The sequence below is a fragment of the Chelmon rostratus genome, chromosome 2 (genome assembly GCF_017976325.1).
Source record: "Chelmon rostratus isolate fCheRos1 chromosome 2, fCheRos1.pri, whole genome shotgun sequence".
Taxonomy (NCBI): Eukaryota; Metazoa; Chordata; class Actinopteri; order Chaetodontiformes; family Chaetodontidae; genus Chelmon; species Chelmon rostratus.
The window spans coordinates 5925063-5945616 of NC_055659.1; the positions used below are offsets into that span (position 1 = coordinate 5925063).

The following is a 20554-nucleotide window of genomic DNA, read 5'->3' on the forward strand; positions in this document are numbered from 1 at the left end:
GGTCTGTTAGTTTGTTTCAGAGCCAATGGTGTCACATAATTACATTGATCAACAGGTGGAGGTAAAATGGCAAGATGTGCAGCAGTGTGACAATAAACGCAGGGAGAAAGAAAAGAACAAACAACAACCCCAACTCCAAAAAAACTGGGATGCTGTCTAGAACATAAATAAGACAAAATGTGAAAACTTTCACTCTTTGACATAAACTCAATTGAAAACAGCCCAATATATTTAATGTTTGAACTCATCAGCTTCATTGATTTTTGTAAATATTTGCTTATTCTCAACAAGTTGGGACAGGAGCAATAAAAGACTGGGAAAGTTGTGGAATGCTCCGAAACACCTGTTTGGATCATTCCACAGGTAAACAGGTTGTTTGGTAACAGGTGATAGAACACATTGTAAAACCAGTTTCAGTAAACACAGCTCATTTGCAAATGATTTTTTATTCATCTTTTACAAAGCGTCCAAACTTTTTTGGAATCAGGGTCGGAGTAAACATGGATCAAACAATGCAGGATTTAAAAGGCTTAAAAATGTTTTGTGAAGAAGGAAGTGCAGGACAACTCTGGTTTATTCACAAGAAAACTCCACAGGTCACTCGTAACCTTCCAAACTATTTTATTGATATATCCAAAAAACACATACAAGACATTCAAATAGTTTAGTCCCATCAGCAACAGCTCCCACTCACTCCAAACGTTGCATTGAAATGCTGAAATCACATACAAATGTTCACGAATGTTGCCTGCACTACAGTACAGTGTTCACCTTGTGTTGAAGGCACAGTTCAACCTTTACTGACTGACCGGTTCAGACAACATCGGGCACTTTTGTTCTCAAACAACCATCAGTGAATCAAATGCTGCTGAATGTCTTTTGCTTAAATCTTAATCTTGTCAAGGTCCAACGCAGCATTTTAGCATGTCACACATACTGAAAACAAAACATTTCAACAATAATATAGCTGTGGAAAAAGGCCTGAGCCCTTGTTGTACTTGTGATTGTGTCTACAGGCTTCAGACATGCATTTAGGAGGAGTGACGCAGATCCAAGGCTGCAGGGTAAAACACCGACCCGAACTCTTCCAAGAGATAAAAGGAGGTCAGACACAGTGAAGGCTGCAGGCTGAAGAATGTGGCTGATCCTTCCCTTCCAATGTTGAAACATTTAATTTTTCTGTGTTCTGGTCACACAGATTTCAATAGTACTTCAATACCTTTGCAAAAAAACAAACAAACAAACAAAAAGACTAAAAATCAGCATCTTATGTCAGAAACATTTCACCACGTATGTGTAGTTTGGAGAGAGAGAAGAGAAGAAAGAGGACTGAAACAGCATCAGTCTGGATTGTAAACAGATAATTCATGACGTCGTCCACCGTGAGCTGAAGTGGATCCGGGTCCATGTAATCTGCCTGGGGCCAAACAAATCCCACTCCGAGTCAGATGAGGACCTTTGTGTGAAGCGTTTCAGTGACTCAAAGTATCTTGTAATTCTGGGTTGTTATGGTAACATAGTACTACTGAATTTTTCGGTACTGTAGTGTTTGCATCAAAGCCTTGATCTCTTTATGGTAACAAGACTACCAGGTTCAAGACCGAGACCGGCATCAGAAGGCACTGTGGAGTTCGATTGGCAGAGGAGAGAGATCAGCTGACAGCCTCTCTCCGTTGGCTCAGGGCGGGGCAAGTCCATCATCATCATTAATCATCATCATCTTCACCATCCTTCACTCGGCCTTGTCTTTCCTCTTGGCCGTGAACGGGACCTTGTTGGCTACCGTCGAGCCCACCGAAGAGACGCCGCCGGCCACGGCAGACACCCCGCCCTTCACCAGCCCCACCCCCACCGAGGGCACAGTGGTCACGGCCGACTTGGTGATCTCCAGGCTCTTGCCGCCCACCCAGGCCACCCCGCCCACTGCCGCACCCACGACTCCCTTGGTGACGTTGAAGAGACCTCCAGTCACCCGCCACATCATGCCAGGGGCGGGCTCCATGTGGTCCTTACCAGAACCTGAAGAGACATCAAACATACATGAAGCACCACAATGCTCAGTTTTCTATTACTGTACATGTATTCCTGCACTGCTGGACAATGTCTGAGAGATTTTATTTTTATTTTATTCCATGGAAAGACCCAGTTTGACAATGTGTTCTTCTGTTTGTCTTTACTTTCTGACTTCTCTGCTCTGACCTTTGGTTCCTACTGAAGACAGAAATGGTTAAAAACTGATCTCATTAACTGGTCCTGTAGTTAATGAGTTATGCTTTTAGCAAACGCGACTCAAACAGAAGGAAATTGTGCATTTTCAGTGGGGGACTGTTTTCAGCCTCTCTTGTGTATATTTCTGGCAGCAGGATGGAGTGAAAATAAACTAGTGTGTGTTCGTGAAGGAACTCCACAGCCACAGTAGCAGCTCTGTGAAGCTGCAGTCGGGCAGCTAAATGCTAACACCAGCATACTAACAAACACATTGAATCAGTATAATGCTCAGCCCATGCAAATCTTAGTTTAGCACGTTAGCATGCAAAACTATTACCACCAGTATTTTTGCAGGTATTTTGCAGAAAATTTGGTCAAATAATATAAATAAATATTTGACATGATGTTGCTTAATGAAAAGTCAGTCACCAACGTACTGGAAGTACTAAATTATTACGTTGTCTGGGCGCCATAAATTTCTGTGCAAAATCAAGTCAATGTGGAAATATTTTACTGGATGAGTCAAAACTTTGGTCTGCTGGTGGCGCTAAAGCAATGGGGATCACCAACGAATTAGGATTCATCCTCTGAGCACCATGAATGTCTGTGAAGTGGTGGACTGACCAGCCTTCACATCCTTAGAGCCATGGCTAAAAAAACCCCCAAAACAGTCAACTGAGAAGAAATTTTGATATTTATGGTCCTTTTGGTGTTTTAACATAACCAGGATCTTTAAATCTTGGCTCTCTTAACCACCCCCCAATGTCTACAGTTCACCTGGTGAGTAAACTCTAATCAGGACTGATCTGTTGAAAACAGAATTATGTGTCATTCAATAACAGCAGATATGTTTACTGAGAGCAGCAGTGAGGGACTAAACTGGTACAAAATGTGTTGGGACTTAAATAGCAGGTTGGAGCCACAACCACTCTTACACAAACACACATACTCCCCTGACAAACCATTTCTGAAATAGCAGAGGGCAACATGTGAGCACAGATTGCACCATATTCCCTGCTGATGCTTCAGCGTTTAGCCACAGCCCGGGGAGCTCTCTGCTTACCCTCTGTGGATTGGCTGTCGGCGGGTTCGACTTCGCCTGAGGCCACGCTGGTCCCAGGCTGGGGCTCCACGTTGATGCTGTTCACATTCTGGAAAAAACAGGAAACCCCCTGGTTTTCTTTACTCTGAATAAACCAACCGTCACAGTACATCTCTACCTCTAATACTTACATGACTGGGCATTAAACTTTTTTTTAATTGTCATCGCACTCAGTATCAAAAACTGCCACATACTGAAATTTGGCATCAAACTTCTGGCCGGAGTCATAATCGTGTTGACTTCTTTGATCAGATAGTTCCTGATTGCTGTCAAAAATGTTGCAAATTTTAAACTGTATTTCACTAATTTACAACAACATTTAAAGGGGCACTCCAATTTAACACATCAGTATACTGGTCATGTGTTGCACTACAACTGTTTTCACTGCTCAGGCTGTCAAAACAGTTGTATAATGTAATTCTGGAGGAGCTACGTCAAGACCGTATATCAACTCCGGTGATGTCAAAGTGATGTTATCAGGGTTATCTCATTTTAAGATTAGAGACATCACATTTATACAAACTGGTTATGTGGAGATTTGAGGATGTGGGTATTTACCAAATGGGGAAGGTCTAATGAAAGAAACATATTCAGTTGCATTGTGGGAAATGTAGGATCCAGTGTGAGCTTGGTGTAAAGATGTGAAATACTAAATTACTGGAGTGTCCTTTTAACTTTTGATGACTGTGGTTTCTTTTGTTAAATAAAAGAAAAGTTTTTTTTACAGTGACTGTAATCTGTGCAAGTTATTTTCTGAATTGACTTTATGCTATGCGGTCTGTGCTAAGTGCTAACTTTAGCTAATGTCAGCTATCAGAGCTAATGTTAGCTATTGTCAGCTAATGATAGCTAATGTCAGTTATCAGAGTTAATGTTAGCTTATCTCAGGTATTATCACGAAAGATAGCTAATGTCAGATATCATAGCTAATGTTAGCTAATGTCAGTTATCAGAGCTATTGTTAGCTTATCTCAGGTATAGTCACGAACGATAGCTAATGTCAGCTATCAGAACTAATGTTAGCTAATCTCAGATATCATCACTAATGATATCTAATATCGGTAATCAAAGCTAACGTGAGATTCTATGTGAAAAACAATGACAGAGAAAAACAGACTTATTTGCGGTTTGGAAGTTCCAAGTGAACTTGTGAAAGCCATGGCTGTAGGTGTGCGGCATCGTTTTTATTTGGTACATGAACTGTGGGAAATTATTTCTAAAACTCTTTCTTCATCCTTTTAGGCTGCTCCAAGCACAAGTTCTGTAACTGAATGAATACATGCATGAGAATAAGTCAATTTTTCACTGTTGTTGTTTTTCACATTGAAAACAATGTTAGTTCTGATAGCTGACATTAGCTAACATTAGCTCTGATAGAAAACATTAGCTAACATTAGCTCTGACAGCTGACATTAGCTATTGTGAGCTATGAAATCTAACATAAGCTATCATGAGCTATGACAGCTGACATTAGGTAAGGTTAGCGCTTTTTCCAGCAGACCGCTGCCAGACCAGCAAAACCTAAAATAATCAGCTAAAACTTGAAACCAGTCCAATTTTATGTGGAAAAACAACTGCACAGTGAAACAGTTTTTAATGCTTGTGTTCAATTTTTCTGTGGAACATTTCTCAGTGCCAAGACAACTTTTTCCAAAACAAGTATTTCAATGGCAATGCTTGCTGTTCTCAATGCCAAAATGTACAGTCATTGTAAACATGAAAACATGTTTATATGCTGCTTTATGTTCATTAAATTAAGGCATAAAAAACAAACAAAAACAAAATGTAAAATCAAATCAAGCTTCACTGTCTAAATAGTAAACTGATGTACAGTCTGAATGTACCTCTGAGTTAGTGTTTTATGGTCATGGCCAACTCCTTTTAATTAAGTTCTAAACATAGACTATAGACTGGTAACCTCACATAGTTTGTGGCTTTGTAACAAAACTAAAATCCAGCATGACGTCTCACAGGAATTAATTTTGATGCAATCGAAAATCTATTTACTTCAACTGAATTACACACAGGAGTCTCTGACCGACCAGTTGAGCCCAGAGTCAAACATGTAATTATGTAACATACTGTACTTATCACACTCCAAAGATGATGTTTTTATATTACAACCTTTCCCTCACTTTCTTTTGATGGCATGCAAATGCAATTCAGCATTTTGCTCATGTTTTACGTTCTTTGTGAGAAAATATAGTTTGATAAAGTAAAAGAGGTGGTTAACAGGTGGCAGCCACACTGAGCATGACTGGTGGCCATGTCCATGTAGGTCAGTAAGCTTAACCTTTTTGACTTGTGACTTCCCTCTTACTACAGGTGGGTACAGCAATTCAACCATGACTCTATAATTATTCAATGACACAAATATGATTCAAATTAGTGCATATTTCACATGGTTGTTGCTAAAAATAGAAATGCCTTTTCATATAATACAAACCATATTGCAAAACATCCACCCAACCCCTATTTTTTCTTGTGACCCACAGGCCCAGATCCTAAGCTGAAGAACCAATGCTGCAAAGTATCTGCTAAATACTGCAACAGCTGGGTCTGGAAGCCAAACCTAATGTAAAAATTTGGAGTTTTTTTAAATGAGGTTTTGGCACAGCTGGATCAGAGTTTGAGTAACATTTGCAGGAAGCTGTGACGCCTTCCTTTACTGGACAGAAAATTACTCGTTTTCAGAGAAGAACAGAGAAGAGGCCATTTCACCTAAACTGGATACCACTAATGAAATAACCTGTTTTTGTGCTCAGAGTCCACATACTCACCCATGTAGCCTGCTGCTGAAAAACTAGTCATGCAACTTGCTGTTGAAAACCCGTCACTCACACGCAGTTCGTGAACCATATTTTAATTTATTCTAACATTACTAAGGATGCTGGCTGGTCCTTACCTTCACCATTGTTCCCAGTGCTTCTCCCACAAACACACCTGGCAGAGAAACTTGAGACAGGAGCAGCTTGTGTTTCAGCCTCCGAACCAAACTCTGCTGTATTTATGGGTTTCTGTGTGTGTCCGGGTCTGTGTGCGTGTGTGAAACCTGCTGCTCTCACTATTGACGGCCTTTTCTTCTTCTTTTCACGCCTTTATCGCATAAATGTGCAGCTTTCTAACTTCTCCTCACACACACTTACAGGCGGAGCTGCGCAGCTCTCTCTTCACCCTGCTGGTTCTGCCGACGTGGCGCCTTCACACACACACACACACACACACACACACACACACACACACAAAACGCACTGGACTTCCGTTTAGGTCCTTCAAATTAAAACCCTTCTCAGTGATGAGGAGGACTACTCAAGAGTCAAGAAGAATAATCTAGTTACTAGAATACAGAACAGACCTATTTTAGAATTTGTATTATATATATTATGTATGATTCTTGACTTCTGCAGTATTTGTTTTTTCTTTTCTCTCACAATGTTTATATTGACTGTTATACACTAAAATACTAAGGGCGAATTCTTCTCGTCATGGCCTGTCAACAGGTTAATATAGTCAAACATAACACTTCAATTTGGCTCACACTGTGTAAATTAAGAAAGTAAAAATGTGATCATGCTTTAAATATGGGGCAAACCAAACTTCAAGAAGTCAGTACTTAACAAACAGTATTGATTCAAGATTCAAGATTCAAGACTCTTAATTGCCATTGAGCATGTCAATGAAATTTTCATTGCAACCCCCCATGTTAGGAACAGATAGTAAGAAAGATAAGAAGATTAGAAAGAATAAAATTAAGATAACTACAATAAAATAAACCAACATGCAATAAAAATATTCATAAAAGCAATTAAAAATATACCAGAATGAATATATACTAAGGCAATAAAACATACTAAACAATAAACAATACAATATGTGTCCTCTCCTTTGCCGTGCAGCTGCCATACCACACTGTCACATTAAGGCAGAGGATGCTTTCAACTGTGGCCCTGTAGAAATTGACGAGCAACCGAGAGGAGAGCAATTTTTTAAAACACCTGTTCTTTAACCAGGAAATAAATTGGTCGACATATTATCATTTATCTATTTATGGCTTCTCTTTGCTGCCACAGTAAAGATGCCTGTTTGTTGTCATCACCTTAAGCTAATTTTTATTTTGGGCTTTTATTATGAATACAGGAAGTCGCTTGTGGGCGGTTACTGCAGCTCCAGCTCCGGATCCAGCTCCAGATTCTGCATCACCAGCAGCCACAACTGGTTGTTTGAAAGTGAAGGGTTGTGTAGAAAGTCTCTAAGTGACACAACTGTGAATGTTTCTGTAAGATGTAGTTTCAAACAGAGACTCACATGTATACTGACGTGTTTCTCACTGTAGCGTCACATGCAGATTAAAACCATAAAGTTAAAGATAGTGTATGGGTAAAAGTCAAGGGTCAAGTTCTGCATGGTGATGTTGGCAGCATCTGTCATTCACTCACAACAGGATAGGATAGACTTGCCACCTGTACCACAAATGTTAGGTAACCAGTAAAATATGCTGTTGGACCTCTTAAAATGAGCTCGACCTGTACCAAGTGCAGCATTAAACTGATCTATGCATTATTGCATCAATAATTATAATGCAATGCCACAATATACATTATTCTAAAATGTGACAATATGTGCAACTTGGTACTTTAAATATATTTTAATGCTAATACTAGTAATACTACATTTACTTCAGTTAAAATTTGAATGCAGAATTACATCTAACAGATTCTTTTTTCCATCAATGGAAATCAGTATGAAGAAACACCACAGGGGAAAGCATCGGAACAAGGTTGAGATCACATAGAACTGAATAAAACATACGTAATAACGGGTATGTGTGAGAATTGTCAGTATTTTAGGTATTATCAGTGTCAAGAATATCCTTCAAAGAGAGATACAGAGAGGCAAGTCAGGAAGCGGAGATTTGAATAATTCGGTTAAAAACAATTTTTCACCTTTAGTTTAGTTGTATCATAAAGAGAAAGCGGGATTAATGAACAGAATTCATGTGTGTTCATGCCTCCTTCTTTTTAGAAGTTACCCGGTCTTGCTTACTCCAGAATAGTAGGTGGCGACACTACACCTTTTATTTAGTTCAGGCATTATCTACGTTGCATTGTTTGGGGTCCTCACTGGAGTATCGGCGCCAGTCAGGCAGTCGTAGCAGTAGTAAATACGACTGAAATTTAGTGAAATATTCCGTGAAATCAAGTCGTTAAGGAAATTTATATCATCGGTCGTCCAACAATGAATCTCGAACTGCTCGGTAATTAACCAAAATGTTTCTTTGTTTTTAATTCCCCTGACTTTTTGCACGTTGCTAACGGCATGTAGCCACTTGTTATGGTTAGCATTGTATGTTAGCCTAGCATGTTAACAGCAAGCGATACGAGTCAAAATAAAAATAATATTAATGATTAGAATCGCACTGTTAAGTTCGGTTAAACTTCTCATCTTAAATTGGTTGCTAAGTTATCGTCCGAGACTGTATGTAAAATCTGGTTATAGATAGGGAAGCACACATAGTGACTGTTAGCTAACGTTAGCCCCAATACATTTACTGTTGTAACGTTATTTTAATTAAGTGTTTCTTTACAGGAGAGAACTTCTCCTCATTTCACCGTATGTATATTATGTACAGTATATATTGCACAGAGCCTACGAACTGATAGGTCTTAACGTTATGAGGACCACGGGGAAACAAAAAAATGACAGCTTGTCCGTATGACAGGGAGTAACGTTACAAACCAGGAAGACTGTACTGTAACGTTACTATACATTTATTCTGTTTTCACAGATAGATTGAAGATTTCGCAAATTATATTGAGACGTTTTAAACAGTCTTCAGAGTTTTCACGCTAATCTAGTCCAGGTTTGATACGTCTAAATATATATCTACAGTTGGTTAATAAAAGTCTGAATGGAGGAAGATCTGTGATATGTGAAATTTCTTTTTACAGAAATTGAATAGTATCTGAATTGGTGTTTTAAGCAGTCAGTTTAGATTACTCTTTAATTTAGTCCAGGTTTGACAAGTACTGTGGTTTTTTAGCTAAACTACATCAAAATGAAGTGAAATGTGAAATTTGATTGTAAACCATGCTAGAGCTCTTAGTATGTCTAGTACCTTCTTCACACCCGTTTTACATTTTTGCTTTTCCTTTCTGACTTTCACTCATGAGTGAGTGAGTGAGTTCTTTCTTATATATTACCAACTCAGACTTTTTGAATGAAACTACATTATTTGATTCTATCTGGTGAATTCTTGTCTTAAGTGTTTGCATATACTCAGATATTCTCCATCTTTTTTGTTAATGTATTTGTTGTGTATATTTGTCTTAAATCTCAGATTGATAAAAGTTATCTTTGTTATTGATTTCTGAATATATTCCTCATGGAATAAATCCTTGACTGTACTGTTCTTTCAAGTTCCAAATACTCTACTGTACCACACAAAATATTTGTACTGTTAATTAGAATTAAATAACGATTAGTGAAAGGTTGTGTTGTGTTTCTGAGCCTACAGTCACTACATACGACATGTATGAATATTTCTTCATTGAGAAGTGTTTCTCATACACTCTATTTTGTTATTTCTCTCCTAGAATCGTTCGGGCAGAACTATCCAGAGGTAAGCCACCAGCTCTTAATGTACACAAGAACCTTAAAGATGTCCCAGTAAATATTTATGCATTGCAAACACCAATACACATGGACTTTCATCTTTTGATCTTTTGGCATAAATCATTATGTGAATCTATTCCCAGATTGCTTCAATGGTGATGCAAACTCTCTAGTTGTGTTTCATTGTGTGTGTGTGTGTGTGTGTGTGTGTGTGTGTGTTGTTAGGAGGCAGATGGCACTCTGGACTGTATCAGCATGGCTCTCACATGCACCTTCAACCGCTGGGGCACCCTGCTGGCCGTGGGCTGCAACGACGGCCGCATCGTCATCTGGGACTTCCTCACGCGAGGCATCGCCAAAATCATCAGCGCACACATCCACCCAGTCTGCTCTTTATGGTGAGACACATCACACATAATGCAGTATGTGTGCTCATTAGTGTCCCATTGTATACACTAAAACACTCAGACACATCTACCTTTTACCTGCCTTGTTTGCTTCAGCTTAGACTACATGCAGACTAAGATGTCTAGTTTTTTAAGATGCTTTTTGGGTGAAAATAATGTGTGTGCTTTTCCAGGTTGTTGTCAAAAGATCTCTTTCCACACTGAATTTATTTGAACTTGCAGGTTTGACCTGCCCTACCAAGCTCTCGTTTTTCTTTCTTCACACAACTAGTTCTGTCTCTTTTTATGTGAGAAGCTGAGTACAACACCATAAATAACTTCTTAATGATGAATTAAAGCATGCTATTTGTTTGTTTGTGTGTGTGTGCAGCTGGAGTCGAGATGGCCACAAGCTGGTGAGCGCCTCCACAGACAACATTGTCTCGCAGTGGGATGTCCTGACAGGAGACTGTGACCAGAGGTTCCGTTTCCCCTCACCCATCCTGAAACTACAGTGCCACCCCAGAGACATGTGAGTGACCTCATCTCATCTGTACTTGTTACTCCTGATGTGTTCTGAGGTTCAGCTGTTGGTCAGATATGCCACGTAAAGTGTCACATTATGGGGTTTTGTCTGCTTAATTTGTCTTGATAAGGTAATATTCTTTACTTTTTTGTACTAACAACAAACTATGGTTGTGTTTTAGGGACAAGGTGCTGGTGTGTCCCATGAAGTCTGCCCCGGTCCTGCTGACTTTGTCAGACTCCAAACATGTTGTCCTGCCAGTGGATGACGACTCAGATCTGAATGTGGTGGCGGCCTTTGACAGGCGGGGGGAATATATCTACACTGGCAATGCCAAAGGAAAGGTCAGTGTCTATGTCATACAAAACCTAATCCACTGTGCACCTTTTTATTACATCACTGCCCTTCAAGATAGCACAAGTAAATATTAATCTGTATAGAAAAATACCTAAAGCAAGTAAAGGTTTATGCGTAGGATTAAAAACGTTCTGTCATTGTGGTGCCCCACAGGTATGAATGCAGGCTACACTTCTCCTCAAAAACTCCACCTGTTTTTACCTGTATTGTAGTACTTTAATCAGACTAAATAAGAGAATCAGTTACTTAAAGTTTGAATTTTTGATAATTTCTCATTTTTACCAACTCGCATTTTACACTCAAAACTGTTCTTTTGGTTTATGAATGACATCCAGTATTTTTGCTGCTTTCCTTCACCATCATGTCTCCCTCTGTCTGTTGTTGCAGATCCTGGTGTTGAACACAAACACTCAGGAGTTGGTGGCTTCCTTCAGAGTTACAACTGGTACCAGCAACACCACTGCCATCAAATCAATTGAATTTGCACGCAAGGGCAGGTGAGAGGCAACAGGAGTTTTTTCTGTATCTAAACCTGAATGAACACCATGGTCTGGATGATCTACGCCTTTAATGTTAGGCTCTAGTCCATATCAGGGTTCTCCTTCCTGTGCTCTTCCTGTACTTTCTTTTTCCCTGTTTCTAATTCTACCACTGTTTTCTTGACAGTTGCTTCCTCATAAACACAGCAGACCGGATCATCAGGGTATATGATGGCAGGGAGATACTGACCTGTGGGCGAGACGGAGAACCTGAACCAATGCAGAAACTACAGGACCTGGTCAACAGGTACAGTATGTCAGCACAGGACTACAGCATAGGACATGCTGTTGGGGATAAATGTCAGGTTGTTTATTTTAATTTGGCTGCTAAAGGTGTGGCTGAATTAAAATATGTTCGTATGGGAAATTACAGTGACAGACTTGGCAAGCTTCTTGTCTTCACATTGTGATTGTGTAAAACCTGCTGGTGGGGGGAATTGCAAGCTCTTGCAAATCAAAGTTTCTAAGGCTAACACTTGCTGGGACAGTGTTACATTTTGTAGTGCTGCATCTGTCTGTGTCTCTGATCGTTTGTTCATGTCCTCTGTTGTGTTTTCTTTGTTTAGGACTCCGTGGAAGCGATGCTGTTTTTCCGGCGATGGAGAATACATTGTGGCTGGTTCAGCCAGGCAGCATGCCCTCTACATTTGGGAGAAGAGCATCGGCAACCTGGTGAAGATCCTGCATGGAACCAGAGGAGAGCTCCTGCTGGATGTTGCTGTAAGGATGTCAGAACTGAGATTCTGACCCAGCAGAACACTTTAGAAGTTTAAACATTGAGACAACACTTCAGTGGATGTATTTTAAATTAAATTGAGAGATGTGTTAACTATTGGATAATTTACCGATCTTACCGTTTACCTTTGTCCAGTGGCATCCTGTCCGTCCGATTATTGCCTCAATCTCCAGTGGAGTGGTGTCCATCTGGGCTCAGAACCAAGTGGTAAGTAGACAATGACAGTAAAGGCAGCATGTACATGAATGAACATGTTGACAGGTTATTAACTTTTAGTATCAGTCACTCATGTTTCCGATACTAAAACTTAAGCTCCATGTGCAATATTATGGACAAATATGTTGAATTTTGGCCTTTGATGAAGTACAACTACCTGCTGAGTTGATGTAAAATGATGTGATCGATATGTGACTGCTGGTTGTGTCCGCAGGAAAACTGGAGTGCTTTTGCTCCAGACTTCAAAGAGCTGGATGAGAATGTGGAGTATGAGGAGCGAGAGTCCGAATTCGATATCGAGGATGAAGACAAGAGTGAACCTGAGCAGACAGGTAGACCACACACACACCCACTAAGGGTTGTTAAGGAAGGTTGTTAAGACAGCAATCATTATTTTACAAGTTACACTTAAGTACATATTACGTTAATTTGCATGAACCCCATCAGTGTGACAGCTGTTGACCAAAGTTTGACCCCCTGTTCTGCTGACACATGCACCGACCAGATGTCTCACACATGAACCTGTGCTAATGTTACAGGTGCAGATGCTGCAGAGGATGAAGAGGTGGATGTCACCACAGTTGATCCTATAGTTGCTTTTTGCAGCAGGTGAGAAACAATAATACAGAATCCTGAAAACCGTTTAGGATCATCATTGTGATGATCAATTCATCTTGATGTGTTTTCATACAACGTTTTTTGTTTTCAAGGTTAGAAATATTCTTGAATTCCAATATACTCCTTAAGAAATGCTTGACTTCCAGCATAATTGTGCATTTCATCTGCACAATCACTGTTAAGATATAATCCAACTTGCTCAAAACACTGCCAGATTTCTTACAAACATCATAAACGGCTCACTCACATTACTGTGATTTTAGCCTCACCGCACCGTCCCACAGTTTGTTTTAGAATTAATTTGATTATTCCTTTAATTACCTGTAAGGTATTAGATGGCAAAGCCACAAGGTACAAGTCTGAACTGATCTTTCACAATGTCTGTGGTCATGTTACCCCTCAAGCTTAAATCAAATCTGAAAGAGGTTTTGCAAGCATGGCCTGTAAAACCTGGATCAGCTGACCATATCACAATAGAGAGGCTGATTCTGTTCATGCATTTAAATTTGAAATATTGACCTACTGACGGTCTTGTCTGTGTTTGTGTCCTGTAGCGATGAGGAGCTGGAGGACTATAAGGCCCTGCTGTACCTGCCAATCGCCCCTGAGGTGGAAGATCCAGAGGAAAACCCCTTCGGCCCCCCACCAGATACCTCGGTCCAGGCTGGCACCCCAGAGGACGCGTTGGCCGGCGGTGACAAGAAACAGAGGCAGCCTTCGTCTGAAGGAGGCCCGGCCAAGAAGAAGGCTCGCACCACCACCATCGAACTGCAGGGGGTGCCCAGTGACGGTGAGTGGAACACAACAATAAATCCACCCAAAAGATGCAAAGTTTATATACTGGTGCATTTTCAGAGACTGACCATGGCTTTTGTTTTCTTCACTGCGGGAGAGAAGATACAGCCTTGTAAAAGAGACGAGCCTTTATTTATAATTTCCCCCTGTTATATTTTAATAAGATACCTTGCTGTTTTTTTTTATCTACACTTACTCCTTGATAAATTCAGTATAATGCATTCTTCCACAGCACTAATTCCATCAGTACAACAACAAGAGCTGTGTCATACTCACCACTCTGCTTGCCAAGAAAGACATTCGTGGACTTTTTCTCTAGTGTCACCATCACATCAAAGTTGTCTCATATCCAGTGAAACATTTCAGTATATACTAGGTAGAATGGTATACGATTTGGTACATTCATTACATTCATTTGCGTTCCCCTCAACATGAGTTTGAAAACTCTGGTGAGCTCTTAACTTTGTGCTCTGCTGTGTGTTGAGTGCTGATGAGTAAATGTTTGTATGTGATCAACATATTGTCAAAGGAGAAACAAATGCAGTGAATGAGAACAGTATTAAAATATTAATAAAATTTAAAACTGAGAGCAGCTGAGTGGTGAGCACAACATGACTCCGTTGTTGTCTGTACGTTATAATGAATTTAGCACGTGAGGCATATTTGGCACAGATAATTTCATTGAATTTGACCCTGAGTCCATCCTCTCTCTCTCCCAGAGGTGCACCCCCTACTGGGTGTGAAAGGGGATGGCAAGTCCAAGAAGAAGACAGCAGGCCGGCCCAAAGGCTCCAAAGGTAAAGACAAAGACTTCCCCTTCAGGCCCAAGCCCTACAGGGGCGAACGGCCCTCCTTCCCCGTGGAGGCCCTGGGCAGCTCTGGCCCAGGAGGAGGAGGAGGAGGAGGGATGAAGGGCAGAGCAGAGGGGGGCCTGGCCACAGGTAAGCACGCCACCGCCCCTGCTGCTGCTGAGTCTGGGAGCTCTGCTAGTCCTGCAGCCCTGCTAGTCTGACTGACACCACCTGTCTCCAAGGCACCCCCCCCTGTATTGCTTCCACCTCACATGAACCCCCCCCCCCACACACACACCCCCCCTTCCCCCAATTCCCCAGCTCACTGACAGAGGCCCGCTTGCTGTAAAGCCACAGTCTGGAGGTCAGAACACAGACTCTGCACTGTGTCAGTCCAGCATTTCATTAAATTAGATCTGTTATTAGTCCAGACTGTAAACAATGACAGACATCAACTGTAACATCACAGTTACCGTTTTTACATTTCCCTTACTATGTAACAAGGAAATGATGAAATGCAAAACATGCCTCTTAAAGCCCTTTTTAATAAACTGTACATATTACTGTGGGTATAGAGGTTTTCGACATGGCCTTTAGAATATATGTATATTGCAATATGTTTTTGCAATAATTTTCATGTATTATTTTTAAAGAACAGTTCTCTGCTTGTTCTCTGAGTTTTTCCTCACACATACCAAACCTCAGTGAAAACTCAGGGTTCATACTTACATCACATTTAAGTATTAATAAATACTATTTTTTATTGTCATCGTGTTAAAGGTAACGTCATGATAAATACAGTTATTGTCTTCCAATCTGCAGGAGAATTATTGTGTTTTCTACTTTTTTCCTTTTTTTGCCGTTAGACTTCTACAGTCGTTGGCTCTGAGACACATGTGATTAGGGTTAAATTCTAGAAAATACCTTTTGTTAACTCACTATTTTTAGCATTTCTGTGTACTGAAACAACCTGTCGAATTGACTTGTCCGCTCTGTCTTTGCTAAATTCTATAATTACAGTGATGTAACTGGACCAACCTTTCAGCTGCAGATGTTTCTTCCGCTTAACTTTCAGGCTAAAACTGAATCTTGCAGTTCAACTTTTTGGCTAAATATGTTCTTAAAATAAGTGAACAAAGTGGAGTGCAAAATGTGTAGACAGTAATTCTGCAGACTGTTCTCGATCAGACATGCAAGCAGCCATCTCGAAACAGAGCGGAGCGGCGTACAGCAGGTGTTGTAACTAAATTAAGTGCTAAATCAAAAAGCTCTAAACCACCAAAACAATATGCTGAAATAGCTGGATATGACAGATTTACTTGCCCCCTGCAGCAGTAATAACATCTCTTCAGCACAGTGAAAATGTTGAGACGCTCCCATAGAATCACTCAGACACATTAAAACCGATCAGAGGATATACCAGTCTTTGAAGTTTGTGTATCCAAAGCCTGATATATCTTATTCCTGTGTCATAGAGCTCCATTGTTCTTTAAAACTATTAAAACACATCAATGAACCCAACTGTCACCAAGTAGATAACATGTTTCTTCATTATCATGAACACACACTGTAGTTTATCCACTATCCTGCTGCCGGAAATACTCACTAGACCACAAATGTATGAAAATAGTCCACTGATCCACTAGAAATAGTCCCCAAAATAATTTCCTCCTAACGTTTGCGAAGAAGCACCAGTAACCAGCTGTTTCAGGAAATCAATGAGTCTTTAAAAAATGAAATGACAAACTTATTTTTAGCTGTTTTTCAAAATTAATGAGCTTGGCCCTGGGGGATGTCAGAAACCAGCTCACTGTTGGTTTTAAGCTTTTCATGGGAATTGTTTACAATAAGAGAAGTATTTAATAACATCAGATCTGAAAGAGGAATTGTTATTCTACTAAAATAAGACCCAGATTCTGCAAAAAAATTGGGCACGCTATAAACGTAAATAAAAACAGATTGCAGTCATTTGCAAATGAACTGTGTTACCAACCAGTGATTCCTCTTGTACCGACATAGTTGCATCCCTCCCAGACTGTGGCTTTATGACTGTATTACCTCTGCTAACCTCAGCCTCACTGACTAATTTGCCATCATTTGAACTTTGCTGAAGTTGGACTGTAGTTGGCAGATGGGTGTTGACGTGGCTATTGGTGGGATGGTGCAGCTTGTTTCCCTGCGGGCTAGCTGACTAGTCTACATCTACTTCCTGCTTGGCCTTTGACCCTCCTGCTCCCACTCCCACCTCGCTCCGTGGGCTTGTCATGTGACATGAACGTGTGTCTGTAGCGGCGCTGCTCAGGTCCTGTCTTTTCTGTTTCTGTGTGTGTGGCAGAGATGTGGGGCGACAGTGTATGTTTATATTGTCGGTGTTAATGTCTCATTCTGCTTTGAACTTCCATCAGTTCTGTAACCTAACAGCTACATTAAAGTGGTAATCTCGAGGATTTCAGTCCAGGTTGATTTGGCGACACCTGTAGTTACTGGGGGTGACAGCAAATGCTGTTTAATACTAGAGATCACAGAATTCTGGGAACAGCAAAACAAACGATTGTCATATTAAGTTAGGCAATAAGTGGCCTTTTTCATCATTCTGGGAGCACCCATTATCTTATCTTACTCTGCAGACTGAAGGACATAGTTAAACAGAAAGTTTATGAGTTAGTAAGGTGCATTTTGGTAATATTTTTGCCATTGGGTCAATGAAAATTGTCCAAACCTAGCCATGTCTGTGTTTTTCTGCACAGATATTGGCATCACAGTCAGCCTTATTAGTGTGCACAGTTCTGGAATTAGCAGTAAAACAGTTTCAAAACTGTGTTTGATGCTTTGCTGAGAAGTTGGAGGTGTGCAGCCTGTCGCCTGCAGCTCTTTATCTATCAGCTCACTGCGGCTGCTCCTTCTTCTTCCATTCCTCCCTGCAATATTTCAAACTGATGAAAAAGTTGTCATGTTTTGTAGATGCATTTCTGATGAACAACAGTGTTGAGTGCAAAGCTTCTTACTAAAAGCCAACTTGTGTTTTGCCAGTTAAAAGATTTTAAGTATGAACCAACTGCATTAGCAGTAACTTAATACAACATTTTTCCTGGGAATGTTGCCACAAACAGCCAGTTCTTCATTCTGCAAATATATAAATATTGCAATACTTCTATCAATGAGCTGCCATTCCTCTGTGGCCACCTTTATGTTAACTCATGCAGCGAGAGATGATGACTCAACAGACATTTCTTTAAATGAAAATCTTCGAGATTATCACTTAAACCTTGCAGGTGTGAAGTGAAAATTAAGAATTCCCCCTCAAAATTTGAGACACACTGCTTTGTCAAGTATGAAACATTTATCAGCCTTTATGTGCAGGAGTGCATTGCTAAAAGTACAACCAATGCATATGGAGCACTCACTGGTCTCTCTGAGCTTCAAATGAACAGATATGTGTGAATCATTTGTATAATCCTATCAAGGATTAGATGTTTCATACTGCAATATTAATCTTCTTAGTTTCATGTTAAAGGCAGTTTGAAACATCTGCAGGAAGTGTTCAGTTTTATTAATACTGACTTAACAGCGAGATTCTGCCAGTTGTTCCAGTTAGTATTTGAGAATTGACAGTGGTAAATCTAAGCAGTGTCTTATTCTCCATGATGTGTCTGTCTGACAGTATCTGTGTTCCTCAGCAGGGAGTCTGGTCGCGCAGTCGTACAAACAACATGACATTGGAGGGATGGACTGATCGCTGCTGTGTACAGTTGTGGAGAATCACCAACAGGCTTAAACAAAGAGACACAAAGCCTGATGTCATGTACAGACTGTGTGAGCGAGCAGCCTGTTTGATGCGCAGGCTGTTTCTTCTTCCGACCAGAGCACAGCGTCACAGGAAAACTCTTCAGCCCAGGTGACTGGCGGGAGCTGACCAAGAGGGCGTGAAGCAGCCGAGTCCTCACAGTAGAGATCACATGTCCTCTGTCTTTGTAGGATTCATCATGTATAGATTGCCTATCCTGATAGTTTGTGTGTGTGTTGTCTTTCTTCTTGTTTTTTATACGTATTAAAACATTCTGATTTTTAAATAACCAGCTGCTGCGTGGTTCTGTGTGCAAGCCTGAACTGAATCTGTAGATCCTGACAGATGATGGATTTCTGTTCACTAAACATTTTAGTGCTAAAAGTAGCTCTTAGGTCTGAGGGAAGTTTGAGGTAAACCGGAGGAATCCCCTGTGCCCCTTTTTTGTGTCAGCATTTTGGTAACAATACAACAATAATTAATCTTTCTAAACATATAATAATGGTGGGCAGGTTAATAAGCATCTACACACTGTTTCAACAAATCAACAATTCAATAACACTAGATGATGGATTGCACAAGTCTCCAATACTGTGATACCAGTTTGGTCAACAGTTCATGAAGTGTACATTAAATAATCAACTGCAATTATTATATAAATAAAACTGATAGTTTGATGTTACGATGATTATTATTATATGTGACCGTTAACAGTGGTGGAAGAAGTGTAATCAGATCCTTTAAGTGTGAGTACCAGTATCACAGAGTAGAAATACTCTGTTACAAGTTGCAAAGTCAAAACATTACTTGAGTGACAGTACAAAAGTGTTTTATATTATCGTTGTATAATTGCTGATACATTAATTTCCACATGTTGAAGTTGGTAAAGGTGGTTAAACAGTTTTAGAAAGTTTAATCTATAATAATGAATTATAATTTGTGTTATGTTATTTGTTTAACATTTTTTTTTACTTCAGTACAATATACTTAATTTCCACTACTTATCCACTAACTATGATGCTGTTCTTTCATGCCTTCCCAGAAAATTTAACAGCCAGCTTCGTACTACTGTCATTTACACCTGACCTCACTGATACAACAGTCAGACTCCCCCCCAGTCAGTTAGACCTGAAGAAACCCTTCAGAGGCGACAGATTTTCAAGTTTCTGAGTCCAGTTGCCCTTGAGACAACCCCCCTTGGATTACTGTGACCTGGATGACTGAGAATCTGTAAATACAGGTAGTGTGAGAAACTGTAAGATATTTCCCAAAACAAAGCTGTACTTTTCCTTTGCTGCTGAGGGATTATCTCGACTTTCTGCCATTTGCATACAAGCATTACTCACTAATCACATGATCTACTGTACATTTCCTCTTCTGGATTCTTTCACTTAGTTTGTCACCCTGTCAAAGTTTTTTTCCCCTCCGTCCCACCTGTCCAACCATGTTGATACCTGGTCTGACCAATCGCAGCGGAGTAGGCGGGACTCCAATGGATCGCGATAACAGGGAGCGGTCCATCAAGTCAAACGAACCAGAATTATACCGGAAACGATTTAAAAATAAAAGCAACAAAGCTAGCCACTCTTTTTTTTTAAGATAATGACATAGATTTCAAAAATATTCAGTAGTGTCATAGCAAGATGCATGGGGTGATTGACTTATTCTGACTCTTAATTTGACGCCCATTTATCGCCACAAGTGACAATATTATGCCGATAAAGTAGTAGTTTTTGTCAATAGTAGGAGCTTTCTCATAAAAAGAGCGTTTTTCTTGTGATAAATTTTCTTGTGGTGATAATAATAATAACAATACACTTTGTTTTTTATAGACCCATCATACCAAAAATGTATTTTAAAGCGTAAATACAGAAATTGCATGCA

General features: G+C 40.1%; 2 protein-coding genes across 3 annotated transcripts; one reads left to right on the top strand and one right to left on the bottom strand.

The window, feature by feature from the left end:
• Nucleotides 1-459: 459 nt before the first annotated feature.
• Nucleotides 460-6494, bottom strand: zgc:153675 (uncharacterized protein LOC768179 homolog). The gene is made up of 3 exons (XM_041956482.1): nucleotides 6216-6494; nucleotides 3272-3359; nucleotides 460-2019 (listed from the first exon to the last, which is right to left on the bottom strand). Exons 1-3 carry the CDS (start codon nucleotides 6222-6224, stop codon nucleotides 1733-1735), a joined length of 384 nt encoding a protein of 127 aa, XP_041812416.1. The 5' UTR covers nucleotides 6225-6494; the 3' UTR covers nucleotides 460-1732.
• A 1933-nt stretch (nucleotides 6495-8427) lies between these two features.
• Nucleotides 8428-18959, top strand: rbbp5 (retinoblastoma binding protein 5). 2 transcript variants are annotated; one of them, XM_041960061.1, is made up of 14 exons: nucleotides 8428-8564; nucleotides 9904-9929; nucleotides 10148-10320; nucleotides 10700-10840; nucleotides 11016-11178; nucleotides 11579-11688; nucleotides 11858-11977; nucleotides 12297-12450; nucleotides 12602-12673; nucleotides 12897-13014; nucleotides 13222-13291; nucleotides 13855-14090; nucleotides 14815-15036; nucleotides 18564-18959. In XM_041960061.1, exons 1-14 carry the CDS (start codon nucleotides 8546-8548, stop codon nucleotides 18617-18619), a joined length of 1680 nt encoding a protein of 559 aa, XP_041815995.1. In that variant the 5' UTR covers nucleotides 8428-8545; the 3' UTR covers nucleotides 18620-18959. The 2 variants fall into 2 exon arrangements, with proteins under 2 accessions (XP_041815995.1, XP_041816003.1); XM_041960069.1 differs by having other exon boundaries at nucleotides 18567-18959.
• Nucleotides 18960-20554: the final 1595 nt, after the last annotated feature.